The sequence below is a fragment of the Mustelus asterias genome, chromosome 19 (assembly GCF_964213995.1).
Source record: "Mustelus asterias chromosome 19, sMusAst1.hap1.1, whole genome shotgun sequence".
NCBI lineage: Eukaryota > Metazoa > Chordata > Chondrichthyes > Carcharhiniformes > Triakidae > Mustelus > Mustelus asterias.
This window is the reverse complement of record NC_135819.1, coordinates 20,198,106-20,218,666: the sequence shown is the minus strand read 5'-3', so window position 1 is coordinate 20,218,666 and position 20,561 is coordinate 20,198,106. Positions and strand designations below refer to the sequence as shown.

The following is a 20,561-nucleotide window of genomic DNA, read 5'->3' as shown; positions in this document are numbered from 1 at the left end:
ATTGGCCATGCTAAATTACCCCTTAGTGTCCAAAGATGTGCCGGTTAGGTGGATTGGCCATGCTAAATTGCCCCTTAGTGTCCAAAGATGTGCAGGTTAGGTGGATTGGCCATGCTAAATTGCCCCTTAGTGTCCAAAGATGTGCAGGTTAGGTGGATTGGCCATGCTCAATGTGTGGGGTTACAGGGATAGGGCGGAGGGGTGGGTGCCTGGATAAGATGCTCTTTCGGAGAGTTGGTGCAGACTCAATGGGCTGAATGTCCTCCTTCTGCACTGTAGGGATTCTATGAAATCTGTGGTCTCAAATGAAATGTGCAGAGCGAATCCCCTCAACAGGCAAAGCAAAGGTCCGACAGAAAGAATTTAAAATCCTTCCCATCTACCTGCCTTCCTTTGGCGGATATGGTTGTGTAGGACTGCTTTCGCAATAGTTCCGCAGTATAGCGTCTTCCCACAATTAGACGTTGTGCCTCAGCAACTAATTGGGATATAAAGCAGCTTAAACTGATAGTTAAATGGTTTGGCATTAGCTGGGCAGCAAAACAACGTTTATGTAAATCCCCGTTGTTGTGCCGAGAATGATTGGCTCGCTGCTCCAACATTCCACTGGGACAAGTGGTGCAATTCAGTTGTGTAAATCTGCTCCTTTGTGGGCTGGAGCCGTGGAAGCTTCCAGAATGAGATCACTTGCATTTATATACTGCCTCTAATGTAATGAGACTTCAACAAGAATCTGAGCCAGCTACGGAAATATTAGGACAGACAACCAACAAGCTTGGATAAGGGAGAGAGATTAAGGAGTGTCTTTAAAAGGGGTAGAGAGTGGTTAGCACCGCTGCCTCACAGCTCCAGGGACCCGGGTTTGATTCCCAGCTAGGGTCGCTGTCTGTGCGGAGTCTGCACGTTCTCCCCGTGTCTGCGTGGGTTTCCTTCGGGTGCTCCGGTTTCCTCTCTCCAAAGAAGTGCTGGTTAGGGTGCATTGACCATGCTAAATTCTCCCTCAGTGTACCCGAACAGGCACCAGAGTGTGGCGACTAGGGGATTTTCACTGTAACTTCATTGCAGTGTTAATGTAAGCCGACTTGTGACAGTAATAGGTAAACTTTAAACTTGGAGGTTTAGGGAGGGAATCTCGGTGCTTAGGGCCCAGGCAGCAGAAGGCATGGCCACCAAAGGCGAGCGATTAAAATCGGGGGGTGCGCAAAAGGCGGGAATTGGAGGAGGGCAGAGATCTCGGAGGATCGTAGGGCTGGAAGTGGTTAGAACAAGAGAGGGGTGAGGCTATGGAGGGATTGGAAGGCAGAGATGGGAATTTGAAAAGTTGACACATTGCTGTCAGTACGCGAGAAGGTGATCGGTGAACAGGTCTGGATGCGAGACGCATGCCTTCCGGGGGGTAGTACAGGAACAACACCGGCTGTCTGCCGCGCACTCTCTGGTCTTAAGAGTTTCCAGGTTTGCCAGAGGGGCTGTTGACGTGAAAAGGATAATTAAACCACGGGTGTTAGAGGGTTAGCAGCAATCCAGGAGTTATCAGTGGAATGCATAGCACAGTTCTCGCTGCCCATTCTCCCCGCTGGCTGTGTTTCAAATCTCTGCAAAGGCTGAGCCCTCCCCGTCTCTGAACCCCCTCCAACTCTGACCTTATTGAATGATGGAGTGGGCTCAAGGGGCTGAATGGCCTTCACTAATTCGTTATGTCCATGTCATTCATTCCTGTTCATCTCCGGTTTTAATCACCCCACCAATGGCAGCCCTGTTTTATTTTTAGCGAAACAGACCCTCTCATGCGCGCACCACAATTAAAAATCTGGCCTTCACATAACAAATATATCTCCTTACTTCCCTTATGTGCCCCGAATCATTGGTAATAAACCTGATTTAAAGTGAAAATGCATTCCCTCCCTATACCTCCCCACCTCCCTCCTCTCATTCGTCAAGACATTTCTTAAAATCTATACCTCTTGAGCAAGCTTCTGGTTATCTGTCCTAATATTTCCTTGCGTGGGACATTTAACTACATGTGGAATTTGCACGTTCTACCTGTGTCTATGTGGGTTTCCTCCGGTTTCCCCTCTCTGAAGATGTGCGGGTTAAAGTTTATTTGTTATTAGTCACATGTAGGTTTACATTAACACTGCAATGAAGTTACTGTGAAAATCCCCTAGTTGCCACAGTCCGGCACCTGTTCGGGTAACACTGAGGGAGAATTTAGCACGGCCAATGAACCCTAACCAGCACGTCTTTTGGACTGTGGGTGGAAACCAGAGCACCCGGAGGAAACCCACGCAGACACGGGGAGAACGTGCAGACTCCACACAGACAGTCACCCAAGCCAGGAATCGAACTCGGGTCCCTGGCGCTGTGAGGCAGCAGTGCTAACCACTGTGCCGCCATGCTGCCCCTGGATTGGCCATTGCTAAATTGCCCCTTAGTGTCGGGGAGATTAGCAGGGTAAATACGTGAGGTTGCGGGAATAGGGGCCTGGGTGGGATTGTGGTCGGTACAGGCTCGATGGGCCGAATGGCCTCCTCCTGCGCTGTAGGGTTTCTATGATTGTACATGAAAGGTGCTGTACATGATTCCTGGCTTGGGTCACTGTCCGGGTTTTCTCCGGGTGCTCCGGTTTCCCCTCTCAGTCCAAAGATGTGCGGGTTAGGTGGGCTGGCCATGCTAAATTGCCCCTTAGTATCCCGGGATGCATAGTTAGAGGGATTAGCAGGGTAAATTAGTGGGGTTATGGGGAAAAGGCCTGGGTGGTCTTGTGGTCGGTGCAGGCTCGATGGGCCGAATGGCCTCCTCCTGCACTGTAGGGTTTCTATGATTGTACATGAAAGGTGCTATATAAATGCCAGTTGCTTTTGTTGTGGGGCATCAGGCTGGTGCCGGAATTCCAGACGGCCCGGTGACAATTCCCGGATATAGGTGACCGTTGTGTATAAGTGGGAATGTTGTTGGTCGTGGGGACTGTAATAAAAAGGAGAAAAGTCTTGCATTAATAGAGCACCTGTCACGGACACGGGACACCCCACAGCCCTTTACAACCAAGTATCTCGGTTTGTGAAGTGCATTCCCTGTTAGGATGCAGGAAACGTGACGGCCAATTTGTGCAATGGAAATTCCCACAAAAAGACACTGTGCGAATGAGCAGATTCAGTATCACTGGTGTGGGCTAAGGGATAAATATTGGCCACGTCTCCATGGAGATGTCAAATGCTGTTCTTCAAATAGTGCCCTGGGATCTTTGATATCCTTTTGAGGGGACAGATTAATATCTTGGCTGAAAGTTGACACCCCCCCTCTCTCGGGCAGTGCAGTGCTACCTGTACTGTACTGACGTGTCAGCCTAGCTATGTGCTCAGGTCTGGCGTGGGACTTGAACCCACAACCTTGTGGTTTGCAGGCGAGAGTCCTGTTGACCGAGATAAAGCAGTTCTGTCTTGCAATTGCACCTTCATTCTCAATCTGATTTACTCCTATGTGTTTCGGTGCACGTAAGCGAATCACATCTTAAAGTGAGGAGATGTGTTTGTTGAGCAAAGGCCAGATTTTCAAGCGCGTGTGTGCGCCTGTGTGTGTGTGCGCGCCTGTGTGTGTGTGCGCGCCTGTGTGTGTGTGCGCGCCTGTGTGTGTGTGCGCGCCTGTGTGTGTGTGCGCGCCTGTGTGTGTGTGCGCGCCTGTGTGTGTGTGCGCGCCTGTGTGTGTGTGCGCGCCTGTGTGTGTGTGCGCGCCTGTGTGTGTGTGCGCGCCTGTGTGTGTGTGCGCGCCTGTGTGTGTGTGCGCGCCTGTGTGTGTGTGCGCGCCTGTGTGTGTGTGCGCGCCTGTGTGTGTGTGCGCGCCTGTGTGTGTGTGCGCGCCTGTGTGTGTGTGCGCGCCTGTGTGTGTGTGCGCGCCTGTGTGTGTGTGCGCGCCTGTGTGTGTGTGCGCGCCTGTGTGTGTGTGCGCGCCTGTGTGTGTGTGCGCGCCTGTGTGTGTGTGCGCGCCTGTGTGTGTGTGTGCGCGCCTGTGTGTGTGTGCGCGCCTGTGTGTGTGTGCGCGCCTGTGTGTGTGTGCGCGCCTGTGTGTGTGTGCGCGCCTGTGTGTGTGTGCGCGCCTGTGTGTGTGTGCGCGCCTGTGTGTGTGTGTGCGCGCCTGTGTGTGTGTGCGCGCCTGTGTGTGTGTGCGCGCCTGTGTGTGTGTGCGCGCCTGTGTGTGTGTGCGCGCCTGTGTGTGTGTGCGCGCCTGTGTGTGTGTGCGCGCCTGTGTGTGTGTGCGCGCCTGTGTGTGTGTGCGCGCCTGTGTGTGTGTGCGCGCCTGTGTGTGTGTGCGCGCCTGTGTGTGTGTGCGCGCCTGTGTGTGTGTGCGCGCCTGTGTGTGTGTGCGCGCCTGTGTGTGTGTGCGCGCCTGTGTGTGTGTGCGCGCCTGTGTGTGTGTGCGCGCCTGTGTGTGTGTGCGCGCCTGTGTGTGTGTGTGCGCGCCTGTGTGTGTGTGTGCGCGCCTGTGTGTGTGTGCGCGCCTGTGTGTGTGTGCGCGCCTGTGTGTGTGTGCGCGCCTGTGTGTGTGTGCGCGCCTGTGTGTGTGTGCGCGCCTGTGTGTGTGTGCGCGCCTGTGTGTGTGTGCGCGCCTGTGTGTGTGTGCGCGCCTGTGTGTGCGCGCGCCTGTGTGTGTGTGCGCGCCTGTGTGTGCGCGCCTGTGTGTGCGCGCCTGTGTGTGCGCGCCTGTGTGTGCGCGCCTGTGTGTGCGCGCCTGTGTGTGTGTGCGCCTGTGTGTGTGTGCGCCTGTGTGTGTGTGCGCCTGTGTGTGTGTGCGCCTGTGTGTGTGTGCGCCTGTGTGTGTGTGCGCCTGTGTGTGTGTGCGCCTGTGTGTGTGCGCGCGCGCGCCTGTGTGTGCGCGCCTGTGTGCGCGCCTGTGTGCGCGCCTGTGTGTGCGCGCCTGTGTGTGTGTGCGCGCCTGTGTGTGTGTGCGCCTGTGTGTGTGTGCGCCTGTGTGTGTGCGCGCGCCTGTGTGTTTCTTTTCTTCTCTTGCTACTGTTAGCATTCCTCCCTGTACATTGTTTTAACACTGTTAAATCGAGGGACTGGAAGCTTCTTTTAAAACCAGTGGTTAACTTCTCAAAAGCTTCAAGGGGTTGTAGTTTAAATGACTTTGGTCCTGTCTGCACATGTTTCTCAATCAGAGAAAAAAAATTCCATTCACCCCAAGTTAGCAATGACCTTGAATGAATTTGAAACTGAGATACAGTAATAGTTGTTCACATGTTGGTGCAAGTTCAAACTGCTCCGTGATACCGGTTTGTGGGATTGATAGGGGCCCAGTTTAGGTGGAATCTCTTCCTCGCAGAGATTAGATTTGGAATAGTGACATCTGATCCTAAATGCTGCTATTGGCTTCACTGACGCTGAACGCCAATTAACTCATTCAGTGCCAGTACCGACTGAGCATTGGAAACCATGGACAACAAACGACATGGCTTTGATGTCTTAAATTCCAGTGAATGCAGGCCCAGTCCACCCAATCTGTCCTCGTACTGCAGTCCTGCCATCCCAGGAATCAGTCTGCTGAACATTCGGTGCAATCCCTCTGTGGCAAGTAAATCCTTTCTTCGGTAAGGAGACCAAAACTGCACAGAGTACTCCCAGGGGCGGCCTTGCTCGACCCAAGACTGAAAAATCCTGCCCGCAATGTCCGCCCCTCGCCCGCTCCGATTTCCATGGCTGGCAGGTGTGGCACAGGTGTGGCCTCACCAAGGTGGCATGGGACCAGTGGCCAGGTTCCAACTTGCCCCAGTTAGTTTGCCTTCAACCTGCTGGGTTGCCCGCAGAGGAAGGGCTGGGATTACTAGTCTTAACAGCAAAGGCCGTAGTGCCGGTGTTGGGTGGGCTGATGGCTAGATGGGGCATGGTGGGACATGGGCAACTGCCCAGCGCCACTCCCTCCAGCTTGGCGTGGCTGCCTCCAGCTGCCGACGTGCTTTGGGTGCTCGGGTGGGAGTTATCAATTCTGAGATGAACAAATAGCGAGGAAAAACAGGAAAGTGGCATTGAGGTGCATTGCTATGATCTAATTGAATGGTATAACAGGCTTGAGGGGCTGAATGGCCTGTCCCCCTCTTTCCTATAAGCCTCTCACCACAGAGGCATTCATAAACTTGGGCCAGGATTGTTGGCATGGATTGGCCATGCTCTCTGGGGCCTCGTGGTTGGCGGAACTATATTGGTGGTTGTGATATGTTCAGTTGTCCAACTGAACTCTGTACATCTGCTGACCCATGGACCGATGCTCAAAAAAGAAGCCATGGCAGCTCCCTGGTTGAGGAGGAATGCGATCACTAGCGAGCTCTCAGCCATGTTCAGACGAATGAGGGGGGATCTCATAGAGACTTATAAAATCCTAACAGGACTCAACAGGGTAGATGCAGGGAGGATGTTCCCGATGGTGGGGGAGTCCAGAACCAGGGGTCACAGTCTGAGGATTCAGGGTAGATCCTTTAGGACGGAGGTGAGGAGACATTTCTTCACCCATAGAGTGGTGAGCCTGTGGAATTCATTACCACAGGAAGTAGTTGATGCCAAAACATTGAATGTATTCAAGAGGCGGCTGGATATAGCACTTGGGGTGAATGGGATCAAAGGTTATGGGGAGAAAGCAGGATTAGACTATTGAGTTGGATGATCAGCCATGATGGTGATGAATGGTGGAGCAGGTTCGAAGGGCCGAATGGCCTCCTCCTGCTCCTATCTTCTATGTTTCTATGTGCCTCAGACGGTGGCACTCTGAAGTCAGAAGGTTGTGGGTTCAAGCCCCACTCCAGAGACTGAAGGTAAGACTTGAGCTGACATTGCAGTGCCGCACTGTCGGGTGGGCCGTCTTTCGGATCTTAATCCACCGGAAGCCCTGCCTCCTTCTTGGGCTGGTGTTAAAGGCCCCGGGGCACTAGATTGAACAAGAGCGGGGGAGGTCTTTCTCCCTGGTGCCTGAGCCAATCTTTATCCCTCCAAAAACAACATTTATCCAGTTAATCATAGAAATCCTACAGTGCAGAAGGAGGCCATTCAGCCCATCGAGAATGCACAGACTCTCCAACAGAGCATCTTAGCCAGGTCCTATCCCCATAACCCCACATATTTGCCCCATAACTTGACCTAACCTACTCATCTTTGGACACTAAGGGGCATGGCCAATCCACCCAACCTGCACATCTTTGGACTGTGAGAGGAAACCAGTTGTTTGAGGAATCATCCTTTGTGCAAATTGATTGCTAGTTAGTGATGGTCCTTTTAAAGAACATATTGGCAGTTGCAGGCGGTGGGATGTACCAAGATCATGAGAGGCACTATATAAATGTAAAGTTTTCAGACAATTTTTTGTTTTACTGCCATGCTTCTTTACCTGGTCTGCCCTCTGTGTGACTCCAGTATCACCTGCGTGGATGGCTGCTGGCACCTTCTCATAGAATCATAGAAACCCTACAGTGCGGAAGGAGGCCATTCGGCCCATCGAGTCTGCACCGACCACAATCCCACCCAGGCCCTATCCCCACATATTTACTTGCTAATCCCTCTAACCTACGCATCTCAGGACTCTAAGGGGCAATTTTTAACCTGGCCAATCAACCTAACCCGCACATCTTTGGACTGTGGGAGGAAACCGGAGCACCCGGAGGAAACCCACGCAGACACGAGGAGAATGTGCAAACTCCACACAGACAGTGACCCGAGCCGGGAATCGAACCCGGGACCCTGGAGCTGTGAAGCAGCAGTGCTAACCACTGTGCTACCGTGCCGCCAATTCTGAATTGGTCCAGCACTCCAAGAGCAGCGATAAGTGTGACCTTTCCTCATAGAATCCCTACAATGCGGAAGGAGGCCATTCGGCCCATCGAGCCTGCCCTGACAACAATCCCACCCAGGCCCTATCCTCGTAACCCCACGTATTTACCCTGCTAATCCCCGTGACATGAAGGGGCAATTTAGCATGGCCAATCCACCTAACCTGCACATCTTTGGACAGTGAGGGGCAATTTAGCATGGCCACTCCACCTAACCTGCACGTCTTTGGACACTGAGGGGCAATTTAGCATGGCCAATCCACCTAACCTGCACATCTTTGGACACTGAGGGGCAATTTAGCATGGCCAATCCACCTAACCTGCACATCTTTGGACACTGAGGGGCAATTTAGCATGGCCAATCCACCTAACCTGCACATCTTTGGACAGTGAGGGGCAATTTAGCATGGCCACTCCACCTAACCTGCACGTCTTTGGACACTGAGGGGCAATTTAGCATGGCCAATCCACCTAACCTGCACATCTTTGGACACTGAGGGGCAATTTAGCATGGCCAATCCACCTAACCTGCACATCTTTGGACACTGAGGGGCAATTTAGCATGGCCAATCCACCTAACCTGCACATCTTTGGACAGTGAGGGGCAATTTAGCATGGCCAATCCACCTAACCTGCACATCTTTGGACACTGAGGGGCAATTTAGCATGGCCAATCCACCTAACCTGCACATCTTTGGACACTGAGGGGCAATTTAGCATGGCCAATCCACCTAACCTGCACATCTTTGGACACTGAGGGGCAATTTAGCATGGCCACTCCACCTAACCTGCACATCTTTGGATACTAAGGGGCAATTTAGCATGGCCAATCTCCCTAACCTGCACATCTTTGGAGTGCGGGAGGAAACCAGAGCAGACACAGGGAGAACGTGCAAATTCCACACGGACAGTGACCCAAGCTGGGAATCGAACCCGGGTCCCAGGCGCTGTGAGGTAGCAGTGTTAACCACCGTGCTACTTCACATGCTGAGAATTTTTTAAAAAGTTGGGGCCTTATTTTTCTTTGATTCGGGAGTTGGAGCCCTTGTTTATTCAGGGATATCAGTTTTCAATTTGGTTTCATTGAGGGGTTAGGCTAGTGCGAATTTCTAGGCTTGAAATTCCTTTAGTGCCTCCGCCTCCGTCCGTGTATTTTTTTAAAGGGAAGTGTTGTAAAATTTGGAAACCAATACCTTGCCTCGCTGGCAGGGTGGTTGGATTGCAGAGTGATGATTAACTGTTCTGAGGCGCTTTGCTAAGTCCCAGCTTGCATCTAACAAAAAAAGTTTCTTTATTTTTTCTCGACTTGCCGTTATAAATAGCTACTTGTGTCATCGCTTTGTTGGCAAGCGGGGTTGAAAGTGCCTGGGCCTTGAATGCATCTTCCTGAATTAGCTTATCCACACCTCTCATCATTTTTCAGACCTGGCTCATTCCTTTAGGGTCAGCCGTGGCTCAGGTAAGTCGAACCTGAGCACCCCCCCCACCCCAAACAAATCAAGGCTGACACTGCAGTGTAGCGCGGAGGGAATTCCCAGAGGAAAATGCTGGAAAAACTCGTTAGGTCTGGCAGTGTCTGTGGAGAGAGAGAGAGAGAGAGACACGAGTTAATGGTTCAAAACTAAAAGAGAAAATGCTGGAAAATCTCAGCAGGTCTGGCAGCATCTGTAAGGAGAGAAAAGAGCTGACGTTTCGAGTCCTGATGACCCTTTGTCAAAGCTAAAAGACATAGAAAGTGGGAGATATTTATACTGCAGGGGGAGGGAATGAGAGATGAGTCACAGCCACAGAAACCAGGGGAAAAGGCTGCTAATGGCAGCCCATAGGGAGAATAAAGGGTGTGAATGGAAAAACGGCAGAGAAACTGTAAGCTGTGACAGATGGAGATGTTGGGGGAGGGGCAGGATTTGGGACAGAGGTAGAATGTAGAAAAGGGGAAGCGGGGGGAGAAAAGGTAAGGGAAGGGGGATGAAGTAGGGGGAAAGAGTGTGGGGGAAGGGGGGAAGAAAAATGAAGAAAGACCATAAAGAAATAAAAGCTAGAGAACAGTAAAAAATTAAACAAAATAGAATGAAAACAAAGGGGTGGAGGTGGGGTAGAGCGAATCACCTGAAGTTGTTGAATTCGATGTTGAGGCCGGAAGGCTGTAAGGTGCCGAGCTGGAAGATGAGATGCTGTTCCTCCAGTTTGCGTTGAGCTTCACTGGAACATTGCAGCAGGCCAAGGACAGACATGTGGGCATGGGAGCGGGATCGTGTGTTAAAATGGCAGCAACCGGAAGGTCAGGGTCCTGATTGCGCACAGACCGAAGGTGCTCAGCAAAGCGATCACCCAGTCTACGCTTGGTCTCTCCGATATAGAGGAGACCACATTGGGAGCAGCGAATGCAATAGACCAAATTGAAAGGTGCAGGTGAAACGCTGCTTAATCTGGAATGAGTGTTTTGGGCCTTGGATGGTGAACATGGAAGAGGTAAAGGGACAGGTGTTACACCTGTGATTGCATGGGAAGGTGCCATGGGTGACGGGAGAGGTGTTGGGTATAGTGGAGGAGTGGACTAGGTTATTCCGGAGGGAACGGTCTCTGCGGAATGCTGACAGAGGGAGTGAAGGGAAGATGTGTTTGGTGGTGGCTTCATGCTGGAGTTGGTGAAAATGGTGGAGGATTATGCTTTGCATGTGGAGGCTGGCGGGGTGAAATGTGAGAACAAGGGGGACTCTATCCTTGTTCTGGGAGGGAGGGAAGGGGGTGAGGGTCGTGGCGTGGGAGATGGACTGTTGAGGGCCCTGTCAACAACTGTAGATGGGAAACCACTACCCAGGTAGCTGTCTGGACTACAGCTCTTCACACCCCACATCCTGCAAGGATTCTATATCTTTCTCTCAGCTCCTTCGCCTCCGTCGCATTTGTTCTGATGATGCCACTTTCCAGAGTGGTGCTTCCAATATGTGCTCCTTTTTCCTCAACCGTGGATTCCCATCTACAATTGTCGACAGGGCCCTCAACACAACTGGTGAGAGTCATGGCCGACATGCCAAATTTCCTTAGCCTTCTGAGAAAGTAGAGGCGTTGGTGGGGCTTTCTTAACTATAGCGTCGGCATGGGGGGGACCAGGACAGGTTGTTGGTGATCTGGACACCTAAAAGCTGACAACAGTGACTGTGTACCTCAAACTTTGTTGGCTGACAGTGTGCTCTGGAATGTCATGGTGACACAGCGGTTAGCAGTGCTGCCTCACAGTGCCAGGGTCCCGGGTTCGATTCCCGGCTTGGGCCACTGTCTGTGCGGAGTCTGCACGTTCTCCCCGTGTCTGCGTGGGTTTCCTCCCACAGTCTGAAAAACCTGCTGGTTAGGGTGCATTGTCCGTGCTAAATTCTCCCTCAGTGTTACCTGAACAGGCGCCAGAGTGTGGCGACTAGGGGATTTTCACGGTAACTTCATTGCAGTGTTAATGTAAGCCTACTCATGACTAGTAAATAAATAAACTTCAAGAATGTCCTGAGGTTGTGGAAGCCGCTTTATAAATGCAAGTCTTACTTGGGTCCCTCGAGGGTTATCAGCCCATCTTCAACTCGCTCCTCTTCTCAATTAGAATGAATTGGAGAGGAGAGTGAGGCGGGGAAGCTACACACCAGCGTTGTAAATTGTCAGGTCCAATAATCATAGTCCCCAGTCACACCTGGGGAGCTCGGGCTACTCTTTCCTCTCGGCTGCCTGTCCGCGGGGAGTTCGATGACGCATCGACCCTGGGTCTTTGACTTTGCTCCTTAGGGCCTGACTGGGAGCAGACAAAGTGCTTTCAGTCACATATTTAGCATCAAAATGCCAAGACATGAACCCATCAAAGGGTTTTGCAACAAGAAGAAGATGCATTTAGATAGCGCCTTTTAGTGTAGTAAAACTTCCCAGGGTGCTTCACAGGACAAACAAGAAAGATAAATGACCAGGAGCCAAAGAGCTGTTAAAAGACTGTAAATACTTGGGGTTACGGGGATAGGACCTGGATGGGATTGTTGTCGGTGCAGCTCGATGGGCCAAATGGCCTCCTCCTGCACTGTGGGGATTCTATGAAGGAGACATTATGAAGGTGGCACCATGGTACAGTGGTTAGCACTGCTGCCTCACAGCGCCAGGGACCCGGGTTCGATTCCTGGCTTGGGTCATTGTGTGGAGTCTGCACGTTCTCCCCGTGTCTGCGTGGGTTTCCTCCGGGTGCTCCGATTTCCTCCCACAGTCCAAAAGACGTGCTGGTTAGGTGCATTGGCCATGCTAAATTCTCCCTCAGTGTACCCGAACAGGTGCCGGGGTGTGGCAACGAGGGTATTTTCACAGTAATTTCATTGCAGTGTTAATGTAAGCCTACTTGTGACTAATAAATAATCATTAAATAATAATAATCATTATCGAAACACAGAGGGACCTAGGTGTGCAAGTCTACAAATCCTTGAAGGTGGCAGCACAGGTGGAGAAGGTGGTGAAGAAGGCATATGGTATGCTTGCCTTTATAGACGGGGTATAGAGTATAAAAGCTGGAGTCTGATGTTGCAGCTGTATAGGACGCTGGTTAAGCCACATTTGGAGTACTGCGTCCAGTTCTGGTCGCCACACTACCAGAAGGACATGGAGGCTTTAGAGAGAGTGCAGAGAAGGTTTACCAGGATGTTGCCTGGTATGGAGGGTCTTAGCTATGAGGAGAGATTGGGTAAACTGGGCTTGTTCTCCCTGGAAAGACGGAGAATGAGGGGAGACCTAATAGAGGTGTACAAGATTATGAAGGGTATAGATAGGGTGAACAGTGGGAAGCTTTTTCCCAGGTCGGAGGTGACGATCACGAGGGGTCACGGGCTCAAGGTGAGAGGGGCGAGGTATAACTCAGATATCAGAGGGACGTTTTTTACACAGAGGGTGTTGGGGACTGGAATGCGCTGCCAAGTAGGGTGGTGGAGGCAAACACGCTGGCATCGTTTAAGACTTACCTGGATAGTCACATGAGCAGCCTGGGAATGGAGGGATACAAACGATTGGTCTAGTTGGACCAATGAGCGGTGCGGGCTTGGAGGGCCGAAGGGCCTGTTTCCTGTGCTGTACTGTTCTTTGTTCTTTTTAAAAATTAACTTTTAGACTAGAGGAAGATTCTAAGGAATGTCTCGAAGGTGGAGAGTTTGAGAAGGAATTCCAGAGATTAGGCCCGGGCAGCTGAAAGCACAGAGGGCAGTCACCGGTGTTAATCGGGGTTGGACAAGAGCAGAGTTGAAGGGGCACTAAGGTGCTAGGAAAGGGCGAGGGATCTGCAAACGGTTGGAAAGTTTTCCTGGCACAAACCCGGCCTCCTCCAGTGTTGACATCCGTGACGTGTATCTGTGGCCCTCTTGTTCAACCCTTTGACAGGAAGGTGGTGTGGTTTGCCATCTGGTGAGCATGAAGGTGGTGTTTGTGTGAGGAGACTGGGAGGGTGTACGTCTCCCTCGCTGGACTCCTTTGAAGCGACGACGACCACAAGCTCCTCAGGCTATGGAAAGGCAAACAGCTGGAGAAGCTGCACCTTCATGTGGTGACGGGCCGCTCCCACAGGATATCCCAGCCTGCTCCACAGTTTTTGGTCATGTTGGTGGAGGGATTATTATTGCTCAGGGCATCGGGAGAACTCCCCTCCGCTAGCGCAAAGCGTCTTTTACATTGATCTGAGAGGGACGCTGGAGTTTAACATCCCATCCAGAATGTGGCTCCTCTGACAGTGTAGAACTTGCTTGGTACCGCACTGCGACATCAGGCTGGGTTACGTCATGATGTCTCTGGAGTGGGACGGGAACCCACAACCTTCTGACTCAAAGTAAAGTTTATTCATCAGTCACAAGTAGGCTTACATTAACACTGCAATGAAGTTACTGTGAAAATCTCCTAGTCACCACACTCCAGCGCCTGTTTGGGTACAGAGAGGGAGAATTTAGCATGGCCAATGCACCTAACCAGCACGTCATTCGCACTGTGGGAGGAAACCGGAGCACCCGGAGGAAACCCACGCAGACACGGGGAGAACGTGCAGACTCCACACACACAATTACCCGAGGCCGGATTCGAACCCAGGTCCCTGGCGCTATAAGGCAGCAGTGCTAACCATTGTGCCAACATGCCACCCCAGAGGCATGAGCCATTGAGCTACAGCTAGGCACACAAAACATAAATTCACAAATGCAGCGTAATGTAGAATCATAGAATCCCTACACTGCAGAAGGAGGCGATTCAGCCCATCGAGCCTGGAAAGACCCAGACCCTAACCCCGTGGCCCCATGTATTTACCCAAGCTAGCCCCCCTGACACTAAAGGGCAGTTTAGCATGGCCAATCCACCTAACCCGCATATCTTAGGACTGTGGTAGGAAACAGGAGCACTTGGAGGAAACCGACATGGGGAGAATGTGCAGACTGTGCATAGACAGTGACCCAAGCTGGGATTCGAACCCGGGTCTCTGGCGCTGTGAGGCAGCAGTGCTAACCACTGTGCCAGCATGCCGTCCATACATAGTGCCAGCATTAATCCCTTCCCCAGCTCTCTAATACCGCACCCAACACCAGCCAGAGGATCGGAGAGTGAAGGCGATGTGCGACATGGCTCCAGCCTCCCTTTCCCTGTGAACCGACCTCAAAAATCCATTTTGAAGGTGCCTCACTGACGGCAACAGAACAGTTCTTTCCGTCATGTCTGGGCCCTGCTAGAACTCTGTGTACCTGTGCGCTCGGCAGTGGAATCCATCAGGGGAGTTGGTTTGCGCACAAGCCTGCATTAAAGGTGCCTTTGTCTGTTGTGTGGAGTGATGCAGGCCAGGCGTTGGAAGGGACAGTGCTTACTCTGTACCATGACCTTGGTCAGTGTACACACCTTCCCCCTTAAGTAGGCCTGGGCCTCTTGACTTGCAGAAACTGATTGCCTTTGGCTCTGGATTAGATGCTGTATTCAGAAGTACACCCATTCTGAGGAAAGAGGATTCTCTGTTCTATCCATCACCGTTTTATACCGAACATTTAGTGTCAAATGCCCAGCCACTGAGCTCTGGAATTCATCCAATGAATGGTCACAGAATACTACAGTGCAGAAGAGGCCCTTCGGCTCATCGAGTCTACACTGATGTATGAAAGGGTCTCTGCCCATCTAATCCCACTTGCCAGTACCTGGCCCTTAGCCCTTGAATGTTACGGCGTGCCAAGTACTCATAGAATCATAGAATCCCTACAGTGCAGAAGGAGGCCATTCGGCCCATCGAGTCTGCACCGACCACAATCCCACCCAGGCCCTACCCCCACATATTTTACCCGCTAATCCCTCTAACCTATGCATCTCAGGACTCTTTAAGGGGCAATTTTTAACCTGGCCAATCAACCTAACCCGCACATCTTTGGACTGTGGGAGGAAACCGGAGCACCCGGAGGAAACCCACGCAGACACGAGGAGAATGTGCAAACTCCACACAGACAGTGACCCGAGCCGGGAATCGAACCCGGGACCCTGGAGCTGTGAAGCAGCAGTGCTAACCACTGTGCTACCGTGCCGCCCCAGGTACTTTTTAAAGGATGTGAGGCATCCCACCTCCACCACCCTCCCAAGCAGCACATTCCAGACCGTCACCACCCTCTGGGGTAAAAAAGGTTTTTCCTGTACTCTGTACAGTTTTGGTCTCCTTACTTGAGAAAGGATATACTGGCACTGGAGGGGGTGCAGAGGAGATTCACTAGGTTGATTCCGGAGTTGAGAGGGTTGGTTTATGAGGAGAGACTGAGTAGACTGGGGCTATACTCATTGGAATTCAGAAGAATGAGGGGAGATCTTATAGAAACATATAAGATTATGAAGGGAATAGATAAGATTGAAACAGGGAAGTTGTTTCCACTGGCAGGTGAAACTAGAACTAGGGGACATGACCTCAAAATAAGGGGAAGCAGATTTAGGACTGAGTTGAGGAGGAACTTCTTCACACAAAGGGTTGTGAATCTGTGGAATTCCCTGCCCAGTGAAGCAGTTGAGGCTACCTCATTGAATGTTTTTAAGGCAAGGATAGATACATTTTTGAACAGTAAAGGAATTAAGGGTTATGGTGAGCGGGTGGGTAAGTGGAGCTGAGTCCACGAAAAGATCAGCCATGATCTTATTGAATGGCGGAGCAGGCTCGAGGGGCCAGATGGCCTACTCCTGCTCCTAGTTCTTATGTTCAAATCCCCCCCCCACCTAAATCTCCCCCCACCTAAATCTCCCACCCCTCACTTTTAACTTGTGTCCCCTCGTAACTGACCCTTCAACCAAAGGGAACAGCTGCTTCCCTATCCACCCTGTCCATGCCCCTCATAACCTTGTACACCTCAGTCAGGCCAGCCCTCAGTTTTTCTCTGCTCCAGATAAAACAACCCAAGCCTATCCAACCTCTCCACCCCGCAACATCTAAAATACAGCAGAAACAGACCTGTTTTCCTTAGTTTTTTTTCCCTCCCGCCTACTGTTATTTTTCCTGCCACACGAGGGTACTCCCCATTCGCCACTCCACACAAGAAAACACTAACACGAATAATAATATAATAGATAAAAGATGAGAAGAAAAAGGCCTAGGAGACAAGAAGACAACAAGCCACAAGGTAAGAGCAAGGCATCACGGGGCAATAAGGGCTGGACATGAGCCGAAAGAAAAGTTGCAGAGCACGAAGAAAAGGGGACATGTCCCCTCTCTGTCCAACCTCTCTTTATAACTTAGAATAGAATAGAATCCCTACAGCACAGAAAGAGGCCATTCGGCCCATCGCGTCTGCACCGACCACAATCCCACCCAGGCCCTACCCCCATATCCCTACATATTTTTACCCAGTAATCCCTCGAACCCACACATCTCAGGACACTAAGGGGCAATTTTAGCATGGCCAATCAACCTAACCCACACATCTTTGGACTGTGGGAGGAAACCGGAGCACCCAGAGGAAACCCACGCAGACACGAGGAGAATGTGCAAACTCCACACAGACAGTGACCCAAGCCGGGAATCGAACCCAGGTCCCTGGAGCTGTGAAGCAGCAGTGCTAACCACTGTGCTACCGTGCCGCCTTAAATGTTCCATCCCAGGCAGCATCCTGGTGAATCTCCTCTGCACCCCGTCCAGTGCAATCACATCCTTCCTATAATGTGGTGACCAGAACTGCACACAGTGCTCCAGCTGTGGCCTCACCAAAGTTCTATACAACTCCATCATGACCTCTCTGATTTTGTAACCTATCCCCCGACTGATAAAGACGAGTGTGCCGTATGCCTTTTTCACCACCCTATTAACCTGCCTTTCCACCTTCAGACATCTATGGACAAACACGCCAAGGCCCCAGTACAACAGGAGGCCATTTGGCCCATCGTGTCTTTGCCGGCTCTCTGCAAAACCCTCCCTAAACATCTCAACTCCTCTCTTCTCTTTTAAGGCACTGCTTACACCTACCACCTTAACCAAGCTTTGGATCATTTGTTTTAATATCTCCTTGTGTGCCTTGAGGTCCAGTTATGTTTCTGTGAACTGCTGTTCGGATGTTTTACTGTGTTAAAGGCGCTACATCAATGCAACATATGAACAGAAGAATTGGGAGCAGGAGTAGGCCACTCAGCCCCTCGAGCCTGCTCTGCCATTCAATAAAACCCCTGATCTCATTTTAAACTCAACCGCACTTTCCTGTCAACACCAGCCCCCCCCCCCCCCCCCCCCCCGATAACCTTTCACCCCCTCGTTCATCAAGAATCTACCTCGCTCTGCCTTAAAAATATTCAGACTCTGCTCCCACTGCCGACTGAGGAAGAGAGTTCCAGACACTCTCCACCCTCTGAGAGACAACAATTCACCTCATCCCCGTCTTAAATAGGCGACCCCTAGCTTTTAAACAGTGACCCCTAATTCTCAATACTGTTTCAAGGGGAAACATCCTCCCCGAGTACGTTGAAGTTCGTCGAATAAGATTGTGCATCTTGATGGAAGATCTTTTCCTTCATTACAGACTGCTTCCCACTCTGGGTAATGGCACAGTGGTTAGCACTGCTGCCTCGCAGGGTCCCGGGTTCGATTCCCGGCTCGGGTCACTGCCTGTGTGGAGTTTGCACGTTCTCCCCGTGTCTGCGTGGGTTTCCTCCCACAATCCAAAAGATATGCAGGTTAGGTGCATTGGCCGTGCTAAATTCTCCCTCGGTGTACCCAAACAGGCACTGGAATGTGGCGACTAGGGGATTTTCACAGTAACTTCATTGCAGTGTTAATGTAAGCCTACTTGTGACAGTAATGGATAAACCTAAAGTTACACTTAGTCCTTTGGCGATTCCCAACTGGATCTCACTTCAGGCACTGTTCTCAAAGCGGGATTTTTCGACACCACCCATCATTGGATTCATCCATTCCCGCTGAGCGTCAGTGGACTCTGGCCATGCCGCAGAATCTCCTGAAGGAGGTACCACTACACGGGGTCAGGAAATCCCAACCAGTGTGTCTTTATGCTATAAGCCTGGGCTGCACTAACCCTGGGTCGAATACATCCGGAGTTAAGATCCAACCTGATACCTGAAACTAACTTGCACTGACCTTTGCCTGGTTGTAGATGCGACCCTTGAATACTCAGAGTTAATCCAGTCTTTGGTCCACTCAAGACTGCTTTATAACAGGGCAGGACCTCATTAGTACTTCTGTTAACACTGATGCACCATTGCAGCCTCGGTTACGGCCATTGAATCACCACAGTGCAGTAGGAGGCCATTTGGCCCATTGAGTCTGCACCGACCGCAATCCCACCTCGGCCCTAACCCCATAGTCCCACATATTTACCCCACTAATCTCTCTAACCTACGCATCCCGGGACACCAAGAGGCAATTCAGCATGGTCAATGCATCTAACCCGCACATCTTTGGTCCGTGGGAGGAAACCGGAGCACTCGGAGGAAACCCACGCAGACACGGGGAGAACGTGCAGACTCCACACAGACAGTGACCCAAGCCGGGAATCGAACCCGGGTCCCTGTCGCTGTGAGGTAGCAGTGTGTGTGTGTGTGTGCAACACTGTGCCGCCATTCTGCCCATAATGCAGGGGCCACCAGCCAGGGTCACAAGGAATGTGGCTGTTATGTACCAGACTGTATTTTACACACAACAGGTCTTGGGTGGCACGGTGGCACAGTGGTTAGCAATGTTGCCTCATAGCGCCAGAAATCTGGGTTCGATTCCCGGCTTGGGTCACTGTCTGTGCTGAGTTTGCACATTCTCCCCGTGTCTGCGTGGGTTTCCTCCCACAGTCCAAAGATGTGTGGGTTAGGTGGATTGGCCATGCTAAATTGCCCCTTAAAGTCCAAAGGTGTGTAGATTAGGGGAATTAGCCATGGGAAATTTCGGTACTGGGGCCTCAACTATTTACCATTTATATAGACGATCTGGAGGAGGGGACTGAGTGTAGGGTAACAAAGTTTGCAGACGACACAAAAATAAGTGGAAAAGTGAATCGAGTGGAGGGCGTAGAAGGTCTGCAGAGAGATTTGGACAGGCTGAGTGAGTGGGCGAGGATCTGGCAGATGGAGTATAACGTTGACAAATGCGAGGTTATTCACTTTGGAGGAAATAATAGCAAATTGGATTATTATCTAAGTGGAAAAAAATTACAACATACTGCTGTGCAAAGGGACCTGGGGGTCCTTGTGCATGAGACGCAAAAATCCAGTCTGCAGGTGCAACAGGTGATCAAGAAGGCAAATGGGATGTTGGCCTATATCGCAAGGGGGATAGAATATAAAAGCAGAGATGTCTTGCTGCATCTGTACAGGGCATTGGTGAGGCCGCAGCTGGAATACTGTGTGCAGTATTGGTCCCCTTATTTGCAGAAGGATATATTGGCCTTGGAGGGAGTGCAGAGAAGGTTCACCAGGTTGATACCAGAGATGAGGGGTGTTGATTAGGAGGAGAGACTGAGCAGATTGGGTTTGTACTCGTTGGAATTTAGAAGGCTGAGGGGGGATCTTATAGAGACCTATAAGATAATGAAGGAGCTGGATAGGGTAGAGGTGGAGAGATTCTTTCCACTTAGAAAGGAAACTAGAGGGCACAGCCTCAAAATAAAGGGGGGTCAGTTTAGGACAGAGTTGAGGAGGAACTTCTTCTCTCAGAGGGTGGTGAATCTCTGGAATTCTCTGCCCACTGAAGTAGTGGAGGCTACCTCGTTGAATATGTTTAAATCACGGATAGATGGATTCCTGATCGGTAAGGGAATTAGGGGTTATGGGGATCAGGCGGGTAAGTGGAACTGATCCACTTCAGATCAGCCATGATCTTATTGAATGGCGAGGCAGGCTCGAGGGGCTAGATGGCCCACTCCTGCTCCTATTTCTTATGTTCTTATACACATGTATTATCATACAGTGAAAAGTATTGTTTCTTGCGCGCTATACAGACAAAGAATACCGTTCATAGAGAAGGAAATGACAGAGTGCAAAATGTAGTGTTACAGTCATGGCTAGGGTGTAGAGAGTTTATAAGAGTTAGGGTAGAGTTTTAAAAGCACAGAATGAAAGTAAAAGATAGGATTAGAGTTTATGCTGGGCACAGCTTGCAAGAAGTCACTACACTCTGACGCCATCTTGAATTGCACGGATAGGGCAGGGGTTTGGGCCTGGGTAAGAAGCTCTTTCAGAGAGTTGGTGCAGACTCAATGGGCTGAATGGCCTCCTTCTGCAGTGTAGGGATTCTATGGTCTTGCTGAGAGCATTGAGCACAATG

The 20,561-nt window shown here is 51.0% G+C and overlaps 1 protein-coding gene across 2 annotated transcripts in view; it reads left to right on the top strand.

Moving 5' to 3' along the window:
* Positions 1-5,341: 5,341 nt before the first annotated feature.
* Positions 5,342-20,561, top strand: part of LOC144507806 (procollagen galactosyltransferase 1-like) — a 69,141-nt gene continuing 53,921 nt past the window's right edge. Inside the window, exon 1 of one of the 2 annotated variants that reach the window (XM_078235117.1) lies at positions 5,342-5,584. In XM_078235117.1, coding sequence (XP_078091243.1) covers positions 5,430-5,584 — 155 coding nt within the window. In that variant the 5' untranslated portion in view covers positions 5,342-5,429. Of the gene's footprint in view, positions 5,585-13,202; positions 13,220-20,561 lie in introns of those variants that run through there. The other variant, XM_078235120.1, reaches the window with a different exon arrangement.